The 22,169-nt window shown below is 44.1% G+C and overlaps 2 protein-coding genes across 3 annotated transcripts; both read right to left on the bottom strand.

Moving 5' to 3' along the window:
- Window positions 1-932: 932 nt before the first annotated feature.
- Window positions 933-8,528, bottom strand: LOC121344110 (migration and invasion inhibitory protein). Of its 2 annotated transcripts, none has more exons than XM_041419820.1 (11): window positions 8,433-8,528; window positions 6,878-7,035; window positions 6,600-6,771; window positions 5,627-6,085; window positions 4,916-5,018; window positions 4,362-4,473; window positions 4,084-4,148; window positions 3,519-3,648; window positions 3,036-3,132; window positions 2,110-2,217; window positions 933-1,830 (listed from the first exon to the last, which is right to left on the bottom strand). In XM_041419820.1, the coding sequence occupies exons 3-11, from the start codon at window positions 6,768-6,770 to the stop codon at window positions 1,759-1,761; spliced, it is 1,317 nt and encodes a 438-aa protein (XP_041275754.1). In that variant the 5' UTR covers window position 6,771; window positions 6,878-7,035; window positions 8,433-8,528; the 3' UTR covers window positions 933-1,758. The 2 variants fall into 2 exon arrangements, with proteins under 2 accessions (XP_041275754.1, XP_041275755.1); XM_041419821.1 differs by having other exon boundaries at window positions 6,878-7,012; window positions 8,433-8,517.
- Window positions 8,529-9,763: 1,235 nt separating this feature from the next.
- On the bottom strand, window positions 9,764-21,928 carry MFN2 (mitofusin 2). The gene is made up of 19 exons (XM_041419574.1): window positions 21,840-21,928; window positions 21,215-21,369; window positions 20,517-20,695; window positions 19,522-19,657; window positions 19,036-19,198; window positions 18,412-18,536; window positions 18,002-18,110; window positions 17,802-17,909; window positions 17,260-17,413; window positions 16,956-17,023; window positions 16,679-16,800; window positions 16,229-16,355; window positions 15,953-16,057; window positions 15,451-15,553; window positions 14,598-14,818; window positions 14,311-14,460; window positions 13,867-14,063; window positions 13,368-13,502; window positions 9,764-12,725 (listed from the first exon to the last, which is right to left on the bottom strand). The coding sequence occupies exons 3-19, from the start codon at window positions 20,689-20,691 to the stop codon at window positions 12,656-12,658; spliced, it is 2,268 nt and encodes a 755-aa protein (XP_041275508.1). The 5' UTR covers window positions 20,692-20,695; window positions 21,215-21,369; window positions 21,840-21,928; the 3' UTR covers window positions 9,764-12,655.
- Between the last annotated feature and the right edge of the window lie 241 nt (window positions 21,929-22,169).

Raw genomic sequence — 22,169 nt, 5'->3', positions numbered from 1 at the left:
CACGGCTGTGTGCACACTCAAACTGCCCCTCACAGCAGGGAAAGGCCACGGGGCAGGTCTGGACTCAACCACTGCAGAGGCCAAGCAGGGCAGATGGAGGGAACATGAATTTAAAAGAGAAGCTCCACAAACAGGAGCATTTTCAGGCTGTTTGAACTTGTAAATGAAGGCCAGAAGCAACACACAGAGACAAAAGTGAGTGAGCAGGGGCAGCATCACAAATTCTTTCACTGTTTCTAACAGAGGGTCACAATCACACCTCCAACACTTCCACAGGTGTGACAGACTGGATGCACTCCCATCTATCAAGAGACATTTTGAATTCAACATTGGCTCCAACCTGCATCCACCAGAGAGATCTAACAGGGGTCACTCAATCCACAGCATTACCTTCCCTCTGTTTATAGTGTGGAACAGGCTTGCTGTAATTTATTTCAGGATAAATTAAGGAAATGTTTATGATGTCTTGAGTTTGAAGGCAAAGTAGGAAAAATGTTGAATTTGCCCTATTTGGTATAAAGTTTGGCACCCAGTGTTCTATAGTCACTGGATTAGTATATTTTTAAATTAGCATTTCCAATAATGGAAATTATGTGACCAATTCCATTCAGTTGACCCTACAGATACATAACCCAAAGCTAAAGTCATGCTAAATCATGCTTGCAATATTCCTCTCCTTTTTTATGAAGTGTATTCATGTATTTGATTTAATAAATAATGTATATAATATAAAAGTAAGTGAATGCCAAGAAGCTGCAAACCAAATTCATTCTCTCAAGTTAGATCCCAAAAATACATTATATTTGATTTAATAAATAATGTATATAATATAAAAGTAAGTGAATGCCAAGAAGCTGCACAAACCAAATTCATCCTCTCAAATTAGCTCCCTAAAATACATTTGAGGCAGGAACTTCTGTTTCAGAAAATTTAAAGCAAAATAAACCATCAGTTTTATTGTTTTCAGACACAGAAAGTAAGATTGGTCTATAAAGTTTAAACAAATCACACTATGTGAAGTAGTTTGGTTTTGTACAATTCAAAAATTCTAAAATGCTTTTTTGGTTTATTTCCAGAAAACTTGGAATAGTAGAGGTAAGCAAAATATGCAACCATTTTAAGGCATTATCTAGCTCATTGATTAATTAAATCTCATTTAAGATTTTTTTCACATTCAAAGTTACTCTGTTGTACTACATTCTGTAGCTACATACATTGCACTGAGAATAAACTGAATTTTAAAATTTTTTACAAATCACTGAGGAACTCAAGTTTAACTCAGTAGAAAACTGTGTGTCATGTTTCAAATATCTGAAAATAAACATATTTGTGTCACTCCACTGAGCCAGGCCCTTCACAGGCCAATTCCTCAGCTGGCATTCAGAGTTAATGCCACACTGGTTCTCAGCTGAGGTGGCAGATGCCCTAAAGATCCTGCACACAGGACTTCATCCAGCCTAGCTGGGACAGTTCATGCAGCTGCTCAGTAGCTGTAAAAGGCAAAAAATGCAAAGTGAACACAGTGACTGTACAAGCTCAGATCTGTATAAATTAGCTGCTCACTGAAGTGCATGACTATGAAAACTGGGGGAAATCTGTCCAAAGATTTATTTTTATCCAAATTGCTTTGTTTCTGAGCTGTTTCCACGTGCCTGCCCATCCCTTCCCCAGGGCAATCAAGTCATGATCCAGAGTGTTGAGGGAGTGGGGTCTGAACTGAGAGCTGCTGCCTGCTGTCCTGGTTTGCTCTGCTGAACCTCAGTGAGCCAAGTGAGGCAGGTGTAGAAACTTGGCAGTTCTGGCTTTTCCTGACACTCTGGACACTGAGTCCTGGAATCCAAACAAAGAGGGTATTAATCAAAGAATGCCACAGTGACTTTTCCCATTCTGATGAAGACTGGTGAGCTGAACAGGCTTTTGCTCAGCTCCACTTGCTTTTTTGCCTCTGCACACCAATCAGCAGAAGGAACACATTTCCCACTGGTGATAAGGAGATACTCCTCCAGGCACTTTTGTTTGCCCTCAATAATCACACCCTTTAGAGATGGGGCTGCAATTTCCATTTGTGCAATTCCCAGCATCTCCTGGGACTCCAGAGGCTGTGCTTACCAGGTGAGGGCAGGGAGAAGGCTTCTCCTCCAGTGAGGCTCTCAGATCCAAACTGCTGAGCAGGGTGCTGCTGGAAGGAACCATGTTTTCCCAGCCAGCCATGCAATGCTGTGAAAAGGGATGGGAATGCTTTTCCTTTTTTATCTATTGTGGCCTGTTATTATTTAGAAGTAACTTCTGCACAGGGAGGTTTAAGTGAGTAATTAATCTATTATTTTTGAGGAGTTTTATATGACTAACAGGAAATAAATGAAATCTCAAATAAAGGAGAATTAAACAGTTGTCCCCTCTTCCAGCTTTCTAAACTGATCTCCCAGTTTGTGAACTCAAGCACCTGACCCCTCTGAACCTGTCTCAACTGACTCATCCAGTTCCCTAAACCGCAGAACTGAACTTCCTCCCAGCTCTTCCCTGGAAATCTCTGGGCCTGGGCTAGGTTAAATTAACAATGCTGCCTGCAGCATTGACTACTGGCTGGAATACAGGCCCACAGATACAACACCAGTTTTAAATCCACCTTTGCCACTCCTGATTTTGTGAATACTTTATAGACACTTGCCTTTCAGACTCCTTAACATGTGTGGAAACAAACACAGGTACTCTTAGCTATGGTTCATTGTGCTGAGAGGCCAATGCCTGGAGCAAGTCAGCCAAATCTCCACATGGCATTTTCTTTTGTGCAGTGTAAAGCATTGGAAATATGTCATACACTTGATGCCATTCACACAAAGGCATGAACTCAGAACACACCAAAGGATGTTCTGGCTATCTCAAATGCTCTCTCTCTTGATATGCATCTGGCTGATGCATATCAAAAATTTTAGTGGAAACTCTGCAAAGGGAATGAGTCCCAGATTCTCTTTCCTTCTTGCTATACATCAAGGACCAGCTGGGGTTGTGCCATCAGCAGGAAGAGAGCAACTTACCGAGGGCAGGGCAAGATCATCTGCTGGCTCAAAGCTCCTCCTGCGGTGGGCTTTGTACTTGTGGGCTGGCAAAAGGGCAGACCTGGGAATGCTGACCCTGGAACCACACAAGGGGAGGAACTGACTACACCTCTGCCAAGGCACAGGGAATCTGCATGCCTTCCCACTCAGAATCCAAGGTCTAACCCCAAAGTGAACCAAGTGAAACATTCTGGATTAGGGCAGTAGACACTTTACATGTACATTCAGATTCTGGTTCAAATTCAGACAAAACATGCATTTCTCATTGATTTTAAGACTGTTTGTGATTATAGAAAAGATCAGTAAGGAGTTTTTAAGCAAGAGATCTCTGCCTTGAAAACAGCAACCTTCTACAGAACTGTTGGGACGCTCTTTTCTCCTTCACCTGATCAGATTTTCTTTATTGTTTCTTTCTCTATTGTTTCTATTTGTGCACATCACAAAGCAATGATTCTTATTTACCTGACATAGGCTGGCTCCTCCAGTGTCCCTGGGGGCTGCTGGCTACGTGGGATCTTACACACAGGGCAGGCAGACTCTGCATCCGCAGGGATGGTGAAGAGGCGCTGGTTTAATCCGTAACAGTAAACACCTGCACAGAGCAACAAACCTTCATCATGGCTCTTGTTTGTCACAAGCTCCCTGAACCCAGCCAAAAAAGCTGTGTTCTATCACAGCACCACATCTGCATTCTATAAAAAGAGCTGCTTTTCCTGAAATATCTTATACATTTCCTGTCCCCAAGTAAGTTCCTAAAAAGCAAAACCAAAACTTCAAGCTCTTCAATTTAGAAACAGAACATTAGCCAATTACAAGAAACCCTAACGAATTAAAATGACACTGAGAGTGGATCCCTAGAAGACTCAAGTATCTTTGGAGTAGGATGTTGAATCTGGTTGAAAAGCTGCAGCTGAAAATAACACATTCTTGCTGGTCTTGCATGATGTGGTGCTCTCTCAGGATGACAGGCAAAGACTGCTTAGTTGTTGATTCACAGAAATTACATTAGGAAGAAATATGATCTTACACTTATGAGAACCAATTATCAAATCCAGTTCTTCTTCAGGACTGGTGCAATCCAGAGCCTCAGGCCTAAAGAAACACACAAGAAAATCAGTTAGTGACAGAGGGATTGGCCCTCTGGACAGCACTGCCTCTTCCAAGCACACATGACTGAGAGGTAAATAAAGACCCTCAAAGCCATGCCTGCAACATCCTGCTGCAATCAGATTATGCTTATCAATACTACAGGGATTACCAAGGGACTGAACATTGCTGCTTCAGCCCTTCCCCACTGCCACTTACTCCAGGTGCTGCTGATGAATACAGGTTTCTCTGTTGGACTGTCGGAACTCATGCAGCTCAGCAAAGTATTGCTCAGATTTTTCTGTTACTGGAGACTTTGTATCAAGAAGCCCTGAGAAGACCAAGGAAAGAGAAGAGTTCAATGATTTACAAAATTTGGGAAATTACCAAAGCAAGCCTCACAAGATACAGTCAAAACAAAATAATGATAATGAGAAGGGCAGAACATCATGTCAAGCCAGAGATTTACTGTGTGGTTTGGGTCCCTTATTGCATTCATTCATTCCAGGTATTTGGTATCCCTTCTGGCCTCACCAGGCTTCACCATTTGCTGCCTGAATTCCCATATCACTGCCACTTCACCACTCCAGGTAAGCACAGGTCACCTCCAGTCTGGAGAGGGGCCTCAGACAAAGCTGCAGCCCCTCTGCTGGGACCTGCTCATTGGCCCTAGGACAGCAGTTCCATCACACCCCAAAGGGGTCATAAACTGTGTTTTAACTCTAAATATCACCACAACACACTGAGAGCTTTGCTTCAGAGTTAGGACTCACCTGCAATCCAGTCATAGCCCAGTAAAGGATGGGCAGACCAGCTGCTGACAGGTATGGCATCTTCTTCAGGGTCAGACTGAAAAGTCACATGACGAGTTTCCTTCTGAAAGAAAACAATTCAGAACAACTTCCTAATCACCTGGCAGGACATTCAAAGGTACAGCTGAGGAGACAACCCAAAGCTGTTCAGATGGGACAGCTGTGGCTTAGTTTGAGACTGGATTCCATCCATGCCTCTACCAGTAATTTGCTGACCAGCTCTTTGTCTTGTCAGTAAACAAAACAGAAAGAGGAGGCAGGGACTTGCCCAAGTAAGGCAGGATTTTTCAGAGCTTTAAACAAAATGCTGAGCTGCATCACACACTGCCAAGGATGAGACAACCTGGGCTGCTATGGAGGATGATCACAGCCAGGGCCTGCCCTGCACACCTAAGGAGACAAACTGTGGAACAGCAGCACTGCCCCTGCCTGCTCTCCCTCAGCATGTGGATGACATATGCAAAAGTGTTAGGGATTTCTGGATTTCAGTTCACTGGCCAAGGAAAGCAGGGCTTGAACAAACTGCCAACAGCCCCTGGCTGCTTTAGCTGGGAACAGTTCTGACCCCAGCTTCCAATTTACACAGTGGGAACAGGTAACGTTCACCTGACCCTTCCCCCTCATCATTCTGTTGACTTAGGAAAATAAGAAAAGCATTGGTTTAACATTTACCTTCGGCTGTTTGGATGGAGACATCAGCAGGGCTGATTTAGGGACACGGGGCTCTTTGATGACCACCTGCTTCTTACTGGTGTCTTTGTTTTGTGATGGCCCTGGATGACTTTTCTCATGGAAACCATGCAGCACAGCAGACTGTTTTCTGTTCTCTCCATGTCCCAGGAAGAAGGATTCTTTCTCTGGACTTCCTTGAGCACCACCATCCCCATCCACTCTGGAGACTTCTCTGCCACACGTAGTGACTGCTGACACTGGCACAACACTCTTCTCTTTCCCAGGAAGGCTGGAATTGAGGTCTGCTCCTTCCTGTGTGTTTGCTTGCTGTTGCTGTAGCCCTCTGGCACTGCTGCTGTGTTTAAGAGATGAGCTGAGGGCTGGGCCACCTCTGGGTTCCACAGACACCATTATTCCAGGGTCAGCTGTAGATTTTACTGCATCAGCCTCATTTTCCTTCTGTAAGGACAGACTCTCTTAACACGTATCATCAGCCAGACTACAAATACCTTTTGTAAGAACATTTCACTCACTAATCAACCTCTCATTCTAGTCTGTTCACTCCTTTAAATTCCTGCAGGGGAAAAAGAAAAGTCCTGGAGAGTATAAGAAAGAGATCCACTTCCAACTAAATGCAGCTTTTCCTGATCTGAGGAACCATTGAACTTTCAGCCCTTGTGCTTAGAAGAAACAAAAGAATTTTGTTCGACAGTGGTCATTCCTATCTTAGAAGAAGAAACTTGCCTTTCTTAGGCAGGACTGATCTCCAAACCCTTTACCAGGAGAACAGATTGAGACCACGGAGTAAACAACCAAAGGACTTTTCTAACAGACTCTATATTCCACATACCACTTTCTAAGAGCTCTTTCATGTCCATGTGTCTCCTTGACCACAGCAAACCATAGGCAGAGCTGCAGTCTGTCATAGGGGCCCGTTTGCTCCTTGAATTTCTAGCACATACACCACACATACCACTCTGCTGGACAAGGGGATCCATCTCTCAGCAGCTGGACTGCCATGAAGAGCTGCTGGAAGGCGTTTCTTGCTGGGAAGTCCTTTTCTGATCTCCTCCTGCTTTATTCTCAGCCTTTGCAGAAGCTCCTGGTTGGCCTGGCGCAGCCTGTTCAGGAGCTCCGAGTCCATCCTACAAAAACATTTTAATGTAAAGGCAGAAGAAGAGTGAACTACATAAATTCAAGCCATTAGAAGCAGACACACTTTCAGGGGACTTTTCCTAAAAAAATACTTACAGCTGTTGAAATGTTGATTCTTGCTCCTGAGAGATCAGTCAGTCTCAAAACTCCTTATGCTCAGAACCAGCACGAGATGCTTCTCTCCCCTTGGACATACTGCCAAATATTTTGCACTCAGAAACTGGGAGCTGACTTAATGGAGAAAAGAGTAAACTCTGACAGAGAAAACAGTAAACACGAAAAATTCACATCAAAAAGCTAAATAAGCTAAAAATTCACATCAAAAAGCTAAATAAAATTTGGTTTAGAGGTCGTTATTTAGGACACACTTATGCAATTCTGCTGTAATGTTCTTTTGAAGCATTGAAATTTATATTGTGATAACACCAGGATGCTTGGAAGTTTAAAATATAACTAATTACATGAATATATCTGCTACATCCAAAAGAAATACAGAGTCAAAGCTGTCTTCCATGTTCCCTGGGCAGGAAGGCTCCAAAAAGGCTCAACTACGACTCAGAACTACAGTTCAGGCAATTCCAATCCCAGAAATTAAATTAAATCCCACAAAGGGATGCCCTTTTATTAGAAGAGGGAGGTGAAAAGGAGTTAATAAACAGATAAATAAATAAAACCTAGTTTGATTGAAAGGCTGTCACACTGTTCAACATCTTTACAATATCACAAGCTCCTCTAAATTTGCAGAAAGTGGATTTTTAAATAAAGCAGCTGCAAACCCTAAACCCAAACTCCCACACTGCTTTTGACTAGACTGATAAATTATGTTCTCAAGAAAACTATGTGTTTCTCTGGGACCTTTTGTTCTAAAGGATCCCTAAAACCTTCTGCAAAGCTCATCTAGTTTGGTTTTGCATCTGCTACCTTGGCAACTGGACATGAGGAATCAAATGCACATGTGATACAACACTAGTGGGAGGAACCAAGAGCAGTGCTAACTATCAACAAACTACAACAACTCTTTGTTACAAAAATAAGGGAGAGGTGCACTACAAAATGTAAAACAGAAATATCAGTGTTGAGGCACTATATTTGAGACAATTTGGAAAAAAACCCAGTAGTTCTCACAGCCTTCACAGGACAAAGCTAATAGATTTGATAAGCATCCACTCATCATTGCTCATCAGAAAGCAAATACTCGGAAAATAACATCAGTCAAGGGACTTTTGGAAGGGTTTTACCAGATGAGGTCCACTCTTGGCATAATCTACAGGTCCTTCGTGCCCAGCCCCGGGGTCTCAGGTTTATGTAACTGCTGTAATTTGAAATCTTTCTGAAAAGGAGCTTCGCCTCCCGCAGTTAGCAATAAACAACGGTTGTCTCGGGAGCTGAGCTGCGAGGGGATTGCTCAGCACCCCGCGCTGCTCCTGCACAGACGCGCTGCTTCGGGCCTGCCGCGGTCACGAGCGAGAGAGCCCGAGCATTTTAAACTGCCCTTTCCGACCCAAGAGGCCGGTCCGGCAGCCGGCAGAGACCGCTGAACTCCTCCCTCCCTCCGTCCCTCCGTCCCGGGCAGTGCGGGGAGCCCGCGAGTCCCGCCAGGCCCTGCGGCTCCGGGGCTCAGCGTTCCGAGTCCCCGCGTTTCCCGGCCCACCTGCGCCGCCCCCGCCGCTCCGGGGGATGCCCGCCCGGCTCCGGCAGTCGGGGGATGCCCGCCCGGCTCCGGCCGCCGCTGGGATTCCCCCGGGCGAGCTCGGGACAGAGCCCCGGCACCATCCTGCGGGGCCTGCCCGGCCCTGCCCGGCCGCAGGTGCAGGGTAGAGCTCGGGACAGAGCCCCGGCCCGGCCCTGCCCGGCCGCAGGTGCGGGGTAGGGCTCGGGACACAGCCCCGGCCCGGCCCGGCCCGGCCGCAGGTGCGGGGTAGGGCTCGGGACACAGCCCCGGCACCACCGTGCCCCCAGCGCTCCGTGTCAAAAGGGACACGTACCCCCAGCACCCCCAGAGCCCAAAGGAATTGTTTTGGAAACTCATCACGGGAAATCAGGCCTTCTCTAACTGGCCCGATGTAACTCGGTAGCTGAGTGTGAGAAGTGCATATTATATGGCTCTACGCAGATATTTACACATTTAAGTTGTATTGAGTAGTGCTGTATTAACATTTTAATACTATGGTAAATGTAGTTTCATAGCAAAAAGAGTAGCTTTTGTTCGTTAAAATAAGAACTACGTATGTGGAATGTTTTCTCTTAGAAAGGAATGAGGGGCCCTCACCGGATGGCGGTTGCAGGACACCTAAATCTTTCAAGAAAGGGAATTTATTGCTCCCTTATCAGCAGAAAACTAACTTCTTCCCACCTCGCTCAGACAGGAAGACGGCATGAGGATTAAGAGGAAGAAGTTGACAGTGACCAGACAGAATCCTGTGTTTGAATGGAATTTATGCATCATGTATGAGGTGTATGAATATGCAACAGGCGATTGTTTTTAAGGGTTAATCCTCTGTTAACCGGGGTCCTTTTTCGGGCTCGTGTTGCCCAGAAAAAGGTACCCGGATGTCCGTATCTCTTTGTTTTTATTGTCTCATATTGTCCTAACCTCAATTGTTCAAACTTTATTATTCTAATTATATTACTGCTATTAAACTTTTAACATTTGAAAAACAAGTGATTGGCGTTTTTCACACTGAGGATACTGATCCACCCGTTTCGGGCCACCAATTCAGTAGTTGCTCACTATTATTTCCTACAATGTTCTCAAGAAATCATTGATTCAATACTGACAATTTTAGTGCGACTAAAACTTTCTATCAGGCAATTCAGTGTCATTGGTCTCCTTGTTAATTTTCAAAGTAAGAACGCAGAAAAAGGTCACTAGTGTCTAACATGCAATTCAGTAACACAAAGCAACAAAGCTATACATACTGATGTAAGCTGATATGCTTACACTGGAAGACTGTCACAACATGCAGGACACACCAGGAGAAATGTTTTTCCAATTCATTTTTATTTTGGTTTCCATTTTTTACAGCACTGTTACAGGACTAACTCATGCAAATTTATCACCTTAAATACAGCAGAGAGAAAACTCACTGGTAAGAGTATTTCCAAGAGCTCCATCAACATAATGCAACAGGAAAAGTAAGTAGCAGCAATAAGATAAAAGTGCATTTAGCTGACCTTCTTTAAATGGGAGTTTGGGGAAGATTGTTTCTGGAATTACCTGTTTTAAGGAATAGTTTAGCATTCTTTACAAAAATCAGAAGAGAACAAACTCATGATAGTGTTCATTCCTCCACCACTCTCAATTAAAGAAGTACAGCTGTAATTTTTTTCAGAGGAATCCAGCTTATAGGCCTGTTTGATTCTCAATCACTTGGGCTTCCAGGACAAGGATTACACCCACGTATGTTAGCAGTTTTGCTTCTGAAAAAGTTCAAGTGGTTCTTTCCCCCATTCTGTAGGTTAGGCTTCAGCTCTGCAGTGAGAATGTCAACAGCACCAGGGCCTGAGCAGCATCACACACACAGCAGCAAGACACTGGGTTCTAAGAACCCATCAATCTCTTTTCCCTTCACAGATAAGACACTGGCTTAAAGATCAGCTCATTTATCAGATTTCCTCTAAAGGCCAGCTGAAGAGAGAACACTACCTCATCAAAAGCAAGTAGTCACGAGCTGCTGAGCAGTAGAACATCACCTCTGCCTTGACCTGGAATTGACAATATCCTTGAGTATTAGGGACATGCATTTGAACTCAATGGAACAGAACATAGCTTATTATAGCTGTGTATGTGACAGCTTGAGAGACTAAAGATTCAAATTTATTCAACCAAGACCTGCAGCAGAGTAAGATTAGATTATTCCACTTACTCCAATATACTTCACCTCAAGCTCAGAGTACCCACTTCCAAAAGCAAGGACTTTAACTTCTTCCTTGCTTGTTCTCAGATTTGATCAAATCTATATTCCCATCCTGGTGGATGCCTGAGGAACCCAGTCAAGGTCAAAAAAACCTTCTGACAGAAACAGCTTTTCGGTCTGAGCTGGAGTCAAAGCTTTCTACTGGAAGGGAAAGGTTTGTTTCCTTTCTGCATTCTAGGGATGTCTCACCACCAGCTCCTACACAATGAAGATACCTCAAGTCTTTCTGCAAATCTCAGAACAGCCTTACCTAAGAAGTACTTACTGACATTTCACTATTTTTACTCCCTCAAGTATCAGGCAGCTTTTTTCTGGAAGTTCCATGCTATGGAAAACATGGGACTTATTACAGGCACATATATTCACACCTGAGCATGAATGAGAAATCCTAAAGCCATTTTCAAGGGAAAAGTCTCTTTGTCAACATGAAAAACTGCTCAGTAGTTCTGAATTCAGCTGGGACCTGCTCAAAGACAGCCCATATTCTATGTGTGTGATGCTGAAGAGATACAGGTTGTCACTAACCTCACAACTACAAGATCTGATTCTGGATTCCTCAGACATTTTGTAGGCAACAGAAAGATTATAACCAACACATGGCAAAATACTGACCCACAAGGAGAAAAAGAAGCTTGCAATAGAGGAACTTAATCCTACTCAAGCTCCTGAAATCAGCCAGAATTTCTTCTCTGCAAATTCCAACTGGAAGAGACTCAAGTCCTTACAATTCCCAAATATTATATTCCAAATGCATCAGGGCAAAACTCAACAATTAATTTCATGTATTTGCAAATAAAGAGTGTATTTAAAAAACTAAATTGCTTTAAGCCATTCTTGCCCTGGCATGAACTACAAGAGCCACAACTCCCCCCACCCCAGAGGAGCTGCACCTGCCAGCACGTTCTAATACTTTTAACAGAAGAGAAACATATCAAATCCTATTGCTGCCCACTGTACATCCTGTGGGAACTCTACATGAAGCAACATCTCTTACAGTGTGTAATCCACATGCTGTTCTTGTGGCCAAATAGTGGTAATGGAATTCCACAGGCCTGCTTCCAGAAAGACAGCTGTGCTCTTCCAAAAAAAGCCCCACATTCATCAACAGAGCTCATAATGCAGTGCTTTGCATTGTGTCAACTGGCTTCTCTTCCCTAGTTTTCTTCTTCAACAAGCTGCCAAATTATCAGCACTATCTCCTTCCCAGGAACTAGTTCTGTCTTTGCAAACTATTCGTCCATGACAGGAAATAAGCCAGACTGTGTTATTAACGAGCTCTGAAGAGGAAGAAACTAACTCCAAATTCACTAAGCTTAAGGAAAATCTTAATCCCTTTTGCTCCAGAGGAGAACTGGGTTTTGTTCACAGGTTCAAGCATCCTGAGAGCAATAAACCTTTCTATGCAGTGACATTGTGATTTTCTGTTATGCTCTAGAACAACGGAATGTTAACCTCAGAGACAAGCCTGTGTGGGCTATAAATGCTTTGTGAAACCACCATCATGTCTGTGTGCGTGGGATCTGTGTTTAGGCAAACAACTGCTTGTCACACATACGTCTACCTGGGGCCTGGAAGTCAAAAGTTCTGTCCTTATGAAGTAAAACAAATGACTCCATAAAGATGTGTCAGAATAACTTTTAACCTGAAAGACATTTGCTTGATTGCTTTACAATTGTTTAAAGCAAAATGAAGTACAGTAAAAGCCCCCTGTAAATGTATAAAGCACACACTCCTCCTGAAGTAGCCTGGTCTCACAAGGAAAAAGAAGTTATTAACAGGTAGTGTTTAGAGGTGGGACACAGAACAGGGAAGCAGAATCCTACTGTTCACACAGCAACTGGAAACACAGCAGTATGCTCTTGCTCATTCCCTTTAGGGAATTCCACCACCCACCACGTTCTCTGCAGTAATTAAGAGGGCACTGAAGGGAAACTGCTGTTTTTCTCTTTTTCTCACACTATCTGCTTTGCTGCAGATACTGATGTGTGAACATGTTGAGCTCGCTGTCAAGCCAACCTGCTTTGTTCCTGCAAGGACAGAAAGTTTTGTTAGGTGAATGAAACAGCTCTTCTCAAGCCAGTCAGAAAGAAGTGCAACAAAAATGAGTACACAGCAAGGCATGGAGTGCCAGAGCTTCATTCCAAAAGGTTGCTGCCATTCCTTTGCAGGTCAAGAATGCTTGCCTGCTGTTAGTACCTAAGCTTTGAGGTTTAAACAGAGATTTTGGACACAACTTCACATTGGTCTTATGGTGTAGGTAAGGAATGCTTGAAAAAGTGTTCCCAATAGCCTCTGCAGGGTAAAGAAAGCAGGAGACAACTGGGTACATAGGTGAAGGCAAGACTTTTTGCATAATTTTATATGGGCCTGAAGGAGTTTGTAGGAGTGGAAGACTATGTTTTCATAAATGGGAAGGAGCTGTAATTCCAAAAAAATAAAAAACAGGGAGAAAAAGGTGCTTTGTGAGACAGAAGTGAGACAGTTATTTAAACTGTCAACAGTCCATAGGAAAGTACCTAGTGAAAAGGAACATGACTTGGTAGGGAAAAGTGCTGACACCTGCACATCAAGTGCTATGACGAAGACAGAATGAACTCTAAGCTACAGCTCACATGAACATCCTGGGGCAATCACACAAAAAACAATTGTATGGAATAATCAAATCTCACCTGAGCAGTTTTGCTTTGCTCTGCAGTGAATCCAAAACTTCTATTTTTTTATTCATGGCAGAAATTTCTTGCTCAAGATTCTCTCGTGTGACATCCACTTGCTGACACAAATGAGCAAACGTTCCAGCTAGCTCTCTATGAAACAAGAAGAGCTGAGTATAATGGAAAGTAAGATCAAGCAGCACATTCAAGGAATAAATCCCTTTGATATATAGGGATAATGGTATCATGACTCAGACACTCATCTTTCCACTTCTGTACAAGAATATGTCAGAGAATTTTGATTTGACACATGGAAGTATATTAAGACTAATGCCTAACAGCAACCAAACACTACATATTCAAAATAAAAGTAATATTATTTTAAAACATGTGTCATTACATTTTTGAAAATCTGGAATTCAGCATGAAGTTCTCTTTTTTTTAAACAAGGAATAGCACTAAAAAGCCCCAAACAAGAGGATTTCCATAAGGGGTTAGCTGAATACAGGGAACTCACTGCTGGACTTGGTGGCTGCAGTTGGAGCCCGTGTAGCTGACGATGAGCTGCAGCTTCTCCCCAGCATACTCCACAAACTGCCGCTTGAAAGCTCTCTCCTTCGCCTTGGTGGTCCAGGTGAGGCGCTCGTACACATAGAGCAGCCCATAAAGGCCGAAAGAGAGAGCAATCAGTCTCCAACCCACAGCCTTCCAGACCTAAAGCAGCACAAGGATAAACACAATCATCATCTCAGACTGATATTCACTCCCAACAATGGTGCACAGAGCACTGCAAAATCAGCTCACTATACTCAAATGGAAGATCAAAGGAGAAAACAGGTAATAGGAAATAGAAAACCCCATCTGTCAATAGCAAATGTCTACAGGATTTGGCAGTGCAAGGGCTTTTTACATCAGTGCTCCAAGTTAAGTTATAAAAATGCTACCTAGAATGCACACATACCACACCACCAACCACGATGATCCCCATGGAAGTTCGGGAAGTTAAAGAGGCCAGTCCAGTCACCATGGACACCATGAGTTCTTCCTGGGTCATAGAACCCTGAGGCAAAGGAGGCAGGCTGGGATTTGCTGGTGTTAAAGGGCGCTGAACCTAATTAGAAAAGCAGGGACAAAACAAAATCAAAGAAGAGAATAAAAGGAGGTGAACTACTGCTCTTCCCACCAAAGGAACTTTAGCAGCCATTGAAACAATGAATATCTACCCAATCACTCAGTGAGGTACTCTACCTGGTCATTATAGCCCATCAAGGCCCGACGACCATTCTTTGGTCCCAAAAATCTGTTCACCAGCATCGTCCATCCAAGAGAGAAATGGAATTCTATGTCCTCCTGGAAGTCGGCACAGAGCTTGTCACAGTTCAGATCATAGCTGAGCATGAAGCACTGCCGGGGAATTAGCATGTCTATCTGGCCCCGCACAGACACTGGGAGGAGGGGTTTTAAACCATCTACACAGAGAGAAAACAAAAACAAAAAAAACCAGCTGTTGAGTTCACCAGAATTAACTGCTCTTGTATTCTATAATCAAGGTGCTTATGGTTTGTTTCATCCTCTACAGTCAGTTTTCTTAGTATGTTAAATTTTGTAAGCCAAGCATGTTGCAAAGTAAGAGATACATCATCAATTATTATTCAATTCTTGGTTCTTCAGACTAACCCAGAGGGAAATCTTTCCATGGACCCTCCAAAATCCTTATAGGTAGCTGGTGAAGTTTACAGATTAGCATGTCCTTGGAAATCAAAATCTGATACCCAGTTCTTTAGGCACCATGGTCCCATATTCAGACAGGCACCTAGTTCCAAGTAATTTGTATTTCATTAGGATCTGGTGTGAGAATCTCCCAAATTTTGCCACAGTTTCACTCTGTCATGAGGATTACACTGTGACTGTACATATTCACTGCATAAGTTCAGACACAGAACTAGTCCTCTGCACAACAGCATTACTCATCAAGATGGAACTAAGATGGTGTCACCTGCACATCAGCCACTGGATTAATGAGAAACCCAAAACATCTACCCACTTATTTCACATTGCAATTCAAGGGAAGAGAAAGGGCAACAGTGCCTGTGGAACTGACCTATCATTTCTTGCTGCACTGCCTGCAGGGAAGTTGTGATAGCACTGGAGCAGCGATCTGACATGTTACGGCCCAGGCCCTCCTCGATGTGTTTATGCAGCTCCTGACAAACAAAGAAAGGGTTATTAAAATTAGAATAAACATAGCTAAGATGCAGGCTGAAGGTGCTAGAGCTTGCTAGTTAAAAAGAGCCTCCCAAAACAGGACACAATCTGTGTGCCCAGTGTTGCAACATTAGTATCATACCTCCCCACATTTTTCAGTGAAGGGGATGAAAAGGCAAATAAAAAAAACCTCACATAGACTCTTTAGTTCAGGAAAAGTTCTGTTCAATCTATATAATATGATATATAATGTGTATCAATTTATTACTGAGATCATTAAAAAATTAAAGCTTTATCTCATATCCTAGTTGGAAGATTGAGATTGTCTAACAATGAGCTGGCATAATTACTCAGAGCTAAAAAAGGTCTCTTAAATTGCTTAAGCAAACATCACTTACACTCTTGTACACTTTAAGAACTACTTGAGATGGGTGGAAGTCTGCTTGGTATTCATCTACCAACACTGAGAGCCGTCTGATTTCTTCTGCCATTGCATTTGACACCTAGAGAAACAGCACAGGAGAGAAAATAGAGCTTGTGGAAGCTCTTGTCCTCTTCCCATATGTAACTCCCACATTTTTAGTACTTCAAAGCTTTGTCAGCACTGCACATTTCCCCCACCATGCTGGTAACTGTTTCAGACAATCCAGTTTTCCACAGACACTCCTCCTTACCTGCCTCTCCACCTCTTCAGTGATTTGCTTGATTTTCCTCTTGTAGTCTTGAGTAAGGAGCTCCAGCTGTTTGTCAATAAAACCTAGACGATCCTGACGTTCCTCTCGCATTTCCAGACAGTAAACTCTGGTGAAAAAAAACCCTGTCCATCAAAATGCCAAATAAATGCATTTTTGATCTATAAATATATTTGAATTCCAGAAATAAGACTAATTTTCCTGCCTAACAACAAAACATGTCAGTATCTGCAACGCATTACACAGCCATGGCACAGTACAAAAATAAGGTCCTTTTCCCAATACTTCCATAATTCACTAGAAGCAAGACCACCAATGTCCTTCCTGCTCTCAAACATGCTGGATTCTGCTTTGCATTTCAAATCCTCATGTTCCCTTACATTTCTCCCAGAATATAAAGTGCAGTTCTGCAAGCACCAGCAGAGCTCTCACCGCTGTTCCTGGGCAGCAACGTGCACGGAGTCCATGATGAGACGAACATCTTCCGCAATCTGCTTCGCTCTCACTGTATGCTGCTCGAATTTTGTTTTTACTGCTGACTGTGAGATGCATTCCTGTATACAAAAGGCAGCCCAAGATCAGCAGCAGGCAGAACCATTACTAACATAGTTTCTCCCTCCTGTACAATCTATTTCCAAAATATGTCCCCGCAAGTGCCAGTCTTTCAGGAGTAAAATAACCAAAAAGTCACGGCACACATAATGCTCACCTCAAACCTTCTCTCGAAGCTTTGAAATTCAAGCATTCTGACTTGAAATCCATCTGCCAATGCTCCACCTCAGAGAAGGAATGCACAAAACAATCACTTAAATTTTGACAAAGCAATCAGATGTTGGACATTAAGAAATGCTCTTGCTTTACACTGAAGCCAACGTAAAAGTGCTAAGTCACCCCTTCTGTTGTGATTGCCTTATTAATAATTTGGTCTACCCCAATTTTATGCATTTTTTGCAACAAGATACTCTATTTTCATCTCTGTAAGTCAATGGAAAGTTTCTGTTAGCTTTCCTCACCTCCTTCTGGCATCCCTTGAGCCCTCTGAATCCTGGCATTCAGCACTTCTTTTGCAGACACAAAGAAAATTCGATCCCCTGCCTGGGCTCGATCCACCACACCCAGCTCATCCACCAGGAAACTAGTACAGCGCTCCATGTGCTGCCGGCGCACCTGAGGGACAACCACAAACCACACATGCATTTAAATCCACATCATCCATCTCTTAAAGGTTAGACCAGGCACCCAAATGCCCTCTGCTGGTCTAAAGCTACCAAAAAAGCATGAACAAAAAATTTGCTATTTTATGGAATTTTCCAGAGGTTTTCTAAAGTGTTCTAACTTCAAAGGGCCCCTGTGAGACTCTTGACTTCCTGCTCAGCAATTTCAAGGGTCACGTCCAGATCACTAGTCTGTGTTCCCTAGAGTCTCCACAATAAGGTGATAAAAATCCAACCTGTAAAACCATCACACATAGCAGTGATGGTATCCCCAAGGACCAGAGTCAAAACAGACTCCATAATATCCATGCAAAGAGAAGCAGCTTAAACACATCACCAACCTCTTCCATGTATTCTGGTTCAGAGGCAGATGCATCCCAACGGTTATTTAAAATAAATATATTGGGTCGAGATAGACGCTCATTCACCTTGTGAAAGAACTGCTTCTCCTAAGGAAAATGAAACAAAACCTCTTTTAATTAATATGTCAAGTATTTTTAACCTTTAGCCAAATTCATTGAACAAGTGGACTTGCACATACAGTTTGCATCAATGTTGATTCAGAATTTGCCACCAGGACAAACACATCAGCATCAAGACAGAACTTGTCAATCCAGCTGTCCAGCTCTGTGGTTACATCAATGCCAGGGCTAGAAATAAAGAGAAATGAGATATTACTGTGCTGTGAATACAGCAAACCCAGAATTTTAGAAGTTAATAGGAGCTTTTCAGAGCATTAATTTCCCATGTCTGAGTACACTGCCCTGAGGTGAGAGAGTACAGGCTAAAAGGAAGTAATGACCAAGAAAATTGCACTGTTAATTACAGCAAGGGACTTTGGTCACTGTCTTAGAACAGGGTCAATTCCCTTGAGGTATGTTAAATATGTTATGAAAACAGTTCCATAATTAGTCTGTGATAAGCAGGAAAGGAAAGAAAGCTATTTCTCACCTGTCCATCAGCACCAGGTCGTCCTTTAAGAGAGAACATTTGGAATTGGGCCACATTACACTGACTAGGCTGCCAGCATTCAGATGTTCATCCTGATGAAGGGCATGAGCCAGCTGGTTTACAGTCTAGGAAAAGATGGAAATAACATTTCCTGTATGCCAAGACCCACTAACACAATAATCCTCCTTCAGGGCTGTTCACAGACGATTTGAGATAAAGCCCAAGTTCAAATTATTTTCTCTCTGGAAGGTTTTCCACATAAAACCTTCTTGAGTGTCCTAGAAAAAAGGCAACTGCTAGTGAGAGTTTATGAGAGATTTTTCCTGTCAGAAAGGTTACTGAGGAATTACCAGGAAGTCTTTGATTCCATCAGTTATACAAAGCTCAAAACTTCCTGAGTCATTGTTCCCTGCTATCACTAACAAATACAACATATCATCTCTTCCATAAAATGAACAAGTCTCCATTCTGCAAGTTCCTTCATTCCTTACTTCCTACATCTAACAAAGACTCATTCTTCATCTCCACTCCTTTATTGATTAAAATCCTTAACTGTGAATTTTTTTTTCTTTCCTTTTCTGGCATTTCTGAAGGCTCTTAAGCTTATGCTTAAGTAAATTGTACCTTAACACTCTTCTTTTCCTCTGAACCTTCAGTCAGCAGGAAAGCCTCGTGTCCGTCTGTCCCTTCTACGCGCAAGAAGCAATTAGTGGTGTGTCCAATTCCTGAGGGAAGAACTTTGTCCCACAGCATGGCATTTATCACAGTGCTCTTCCCATTGCTTGTCCTGCAGTCAGATTAAGGACAGTGTTTCAGGCTTCCAAGAGCCAGGTGTGCTCATTTCAATGTTACAAAAGCAAGTTCTCTACAGCCAAGCTGTATCAGAGCCATTAACAATTTAGGTGCCAGAGGCAACCTGCAAAAAGGCTTTTCTATTTCCCGATTTAAAGAATTCTTCAAATTGAAGAATTATGTGATAAAATACTTGTTTCCAATTTACAAGAGCACCTGTATCAGGGACATTACAAGCAAAAGCTAAAGCACTAGTGGCTACAGTACTCAAATGCTTTACTGAATGGGGAGCGTAGGCAACCCAAGCATGTGACTCACCTCCCAAAAAAAGCAACTTTCATGTGTCGTCTTGCCAACACTTCACTAATACCACTGACTTTTGACAGGTAGCCTTTGACTTCCAGTACCTGCTCTTCTGTGGTGACAGGATCGAGCTCTGCATTCTTGTGTGTTTCTGAAATCAAAATAGATCATGTCTGTGAATGCCAGAAGCTGTCTGGGTCAGAGCTGGGTGAAGCCCCTCTCTGTGATGGTATCACTTAACATTTATCTGTGTCCCACAGCTTGCATGGGTGTTCTTGACACAGGCAATGACACCCTGAAGCAATTTTACAATAGGATTTATCAACTGGACACATGACTGTTCATTCTTGGGACTGCCTTGAACAGAACATCCAATACTGCAAACAGTCCAACACCATTAGAGATAAAATCTGTCTGTGCCTTAAGCTGTTAAAGCTAATTACTGGTGTATGTTACATGTCAGTTGCAATGATGCATCCAGGCAAGAATAGTGAAAGGATTATAGGCAAAAAATACCTGCTGGGGTTGTGTCATTAATTAAAAATCTCCCAAACATAAAAACCAAGCATAGCTCCCTAACTAGCTCAGTTTCTTAACATGCATGAACTTTTAATCTTCAAATAGGAACCTGAACTCCACCCAAATTCAACAAAATAATTTTTGGTTTTTCTTACAAACATGAATGCATAAACAGACATGCAAGTATAAATAAACACAGATTGAGCAGTATTAACAGGTTTAATCAGTATTAACACTGTTTGCACACCCCAAGGGAAGGTGGAAGGAGAGTCCCTGCCAAGGTGCTGGATTCCCTGGGACCAGCCCTTCCCTGTCCTGTAGTGCAGGCACTGTCCCCTGTCCCTTACCCAAGGACAGGAGGGACAGGAGTCCCTGCTGAGGCAGCTTCAGCAGTGCAGTTTAACTGACTGAGGGGGTTGGTGCATATTTTGGGGGAAATCATACGTAGGCAGAGCACTGTTACACACTCATAGCTCAAGAACTCAAATTACCTTCTAGGAATGAGGAGCTCTCGTTGATGTACGCAGCCAACTGTTCAAAGATACCATTGATTTTCTTCTTTGCAGTGACAAAATGTTTAAGTGGAGAAGCATTTACCTCAGCCATGTGTCTTTTATCCTTCTTCACTGCAACTATTGAGTTGGAACGAGTGAACAACAGGGACATTGCGCTACAGGGAAAAATCCAGCAAAGACCAGTGTCACCAAGTGCCAACACCTGTCCAAGAGGGTGTAGTGACAGGGCAAGGGGGAAAGGCTTTCCACCTACAGAGGGCAGGGTTAGATGGGCTACTGGGGAGAAATTCTTCCCTGTGAGGATGGTGAGGCCCTGGCAGAGGTTTCACAGACAAGCTGTGGCTGCCCCATCCCTGCAAGTGCTCAAGGCCAGGTTGGACAGGACTTGATCCACCCAGTCTGGCAGAACGTGCCCTGCCCACAGCAGGGGGTGGAACTGGATAATCTTTAAGGTCCCTTCCAACCCAAACCATTCCATGACTCTGTGATCCAACCCAGCATCTTTACAAGAACTAGATAAATATGCATTTTAAGGACTATCTTCTGTCTTTCACAAAAAAATTGTTCCACTTTAAAATTTACAACTCGTGCATCAGAAAAAAACCAAAAACTCTTTCTTTCTCCCTTCCAATAAACAGGCTCGCAGTGATCACTCCTCCCCATCGTCTGCTTACTTTCAGGATGAGTTACGTTTTCACAAGTCACGCATGGCCAGCTTGAGGCCCTCTCGAAGACAAATGGCAGCAGTTTTCCCTGCCTTCTCCCTCGCCCCGGCCGCACTCGGTCCCGCAGCTCCTTCAGCGACGCCGAGTCCAGCCGGTCTCCAGCCCTGTGGCAGAGTGACCGCGGATGACGGACACAGGCTACCGAGCTCCGCCGTCACGGGCTCTGCTCCCGCCATCCCGGTGTGCCCGAAGAATACCCCCAGCTCTACGCCCCGCCATCCCGGTGTGCCTCAGGGATGCCCTGGGCTCTGCTCCCCGCCATGCCGGTGTGCCTCAGCGATGCTCTGGGCTCTGCTCCCCCGCCATACCGGAGCCCGGAGAAGGCGCTGGGCTGACGCTCCGGCCGGACGCCGCCTCCCCTCAGCCCTCAGGGGCGGGAGGAAAGGGCGGGAAGCGCCCTCTTCGTGCCCGCCTCGCGCCCCCTCAGGACCCTGCCCCAGAGGGTCCGACACTCACCCGACCCTGCCCTTGTCCCTGTCCCTATCCCTGCATCTCCAGAGGCGACCCTCAGAGAGACTGGGTCGGTCTAGAGCAGCTGTCAAGTCCCCTCGGCCCGGCCCCGCCCGTGGCTCACCTTCACCGCCGCTCCCGCACGGCCGCCATGTCACCCCGCGGCGCCGTCGCCCGGGAGGTGCGGGGAGCCGCGCGTCATCGCCGCGCGCGGCGCGCGGGGCACGCTGGGAGTTGTAGTTCCGGGGGCCTGATGGCGGGCGGCCCGGGCCCACCTCAGGAACAGAGCCCACAGAGCGTGTCACGGGAAAGGGTTTAATGCGAGTTCCCCGTGCTCAAACCGTACAGCCCGTTAACGCCCACCACCGAACCGGCCCGAGGAAACACACAGCAAAATAACAAAATAGAAAAAAACCAAACAAACAAACAAAAAAAAACAACCAACCAACCAACC

The sequence above is a fragment of the Onychostruthus taczanowskii genome, unplaced genomic scaffold (assembly GCF_017590055.1).
Source record: "Onychostruthus taczanowskii isolate IOZ18803 unplaced genomic scaffold, ASM1759005v1 scaffold61, whole genome shotgun sequence".
Classification (NCBI taxonomy): domain Eukaryota; kingdom Metazoa; phylum Chordata; class Aves; order Passeriformes; family Passeridae; genus Onychostruthus; species Onychostruthus taczanowskii.
This window is presented reverse-complemented; position numbering and strand designations above follow the sequence as displayed.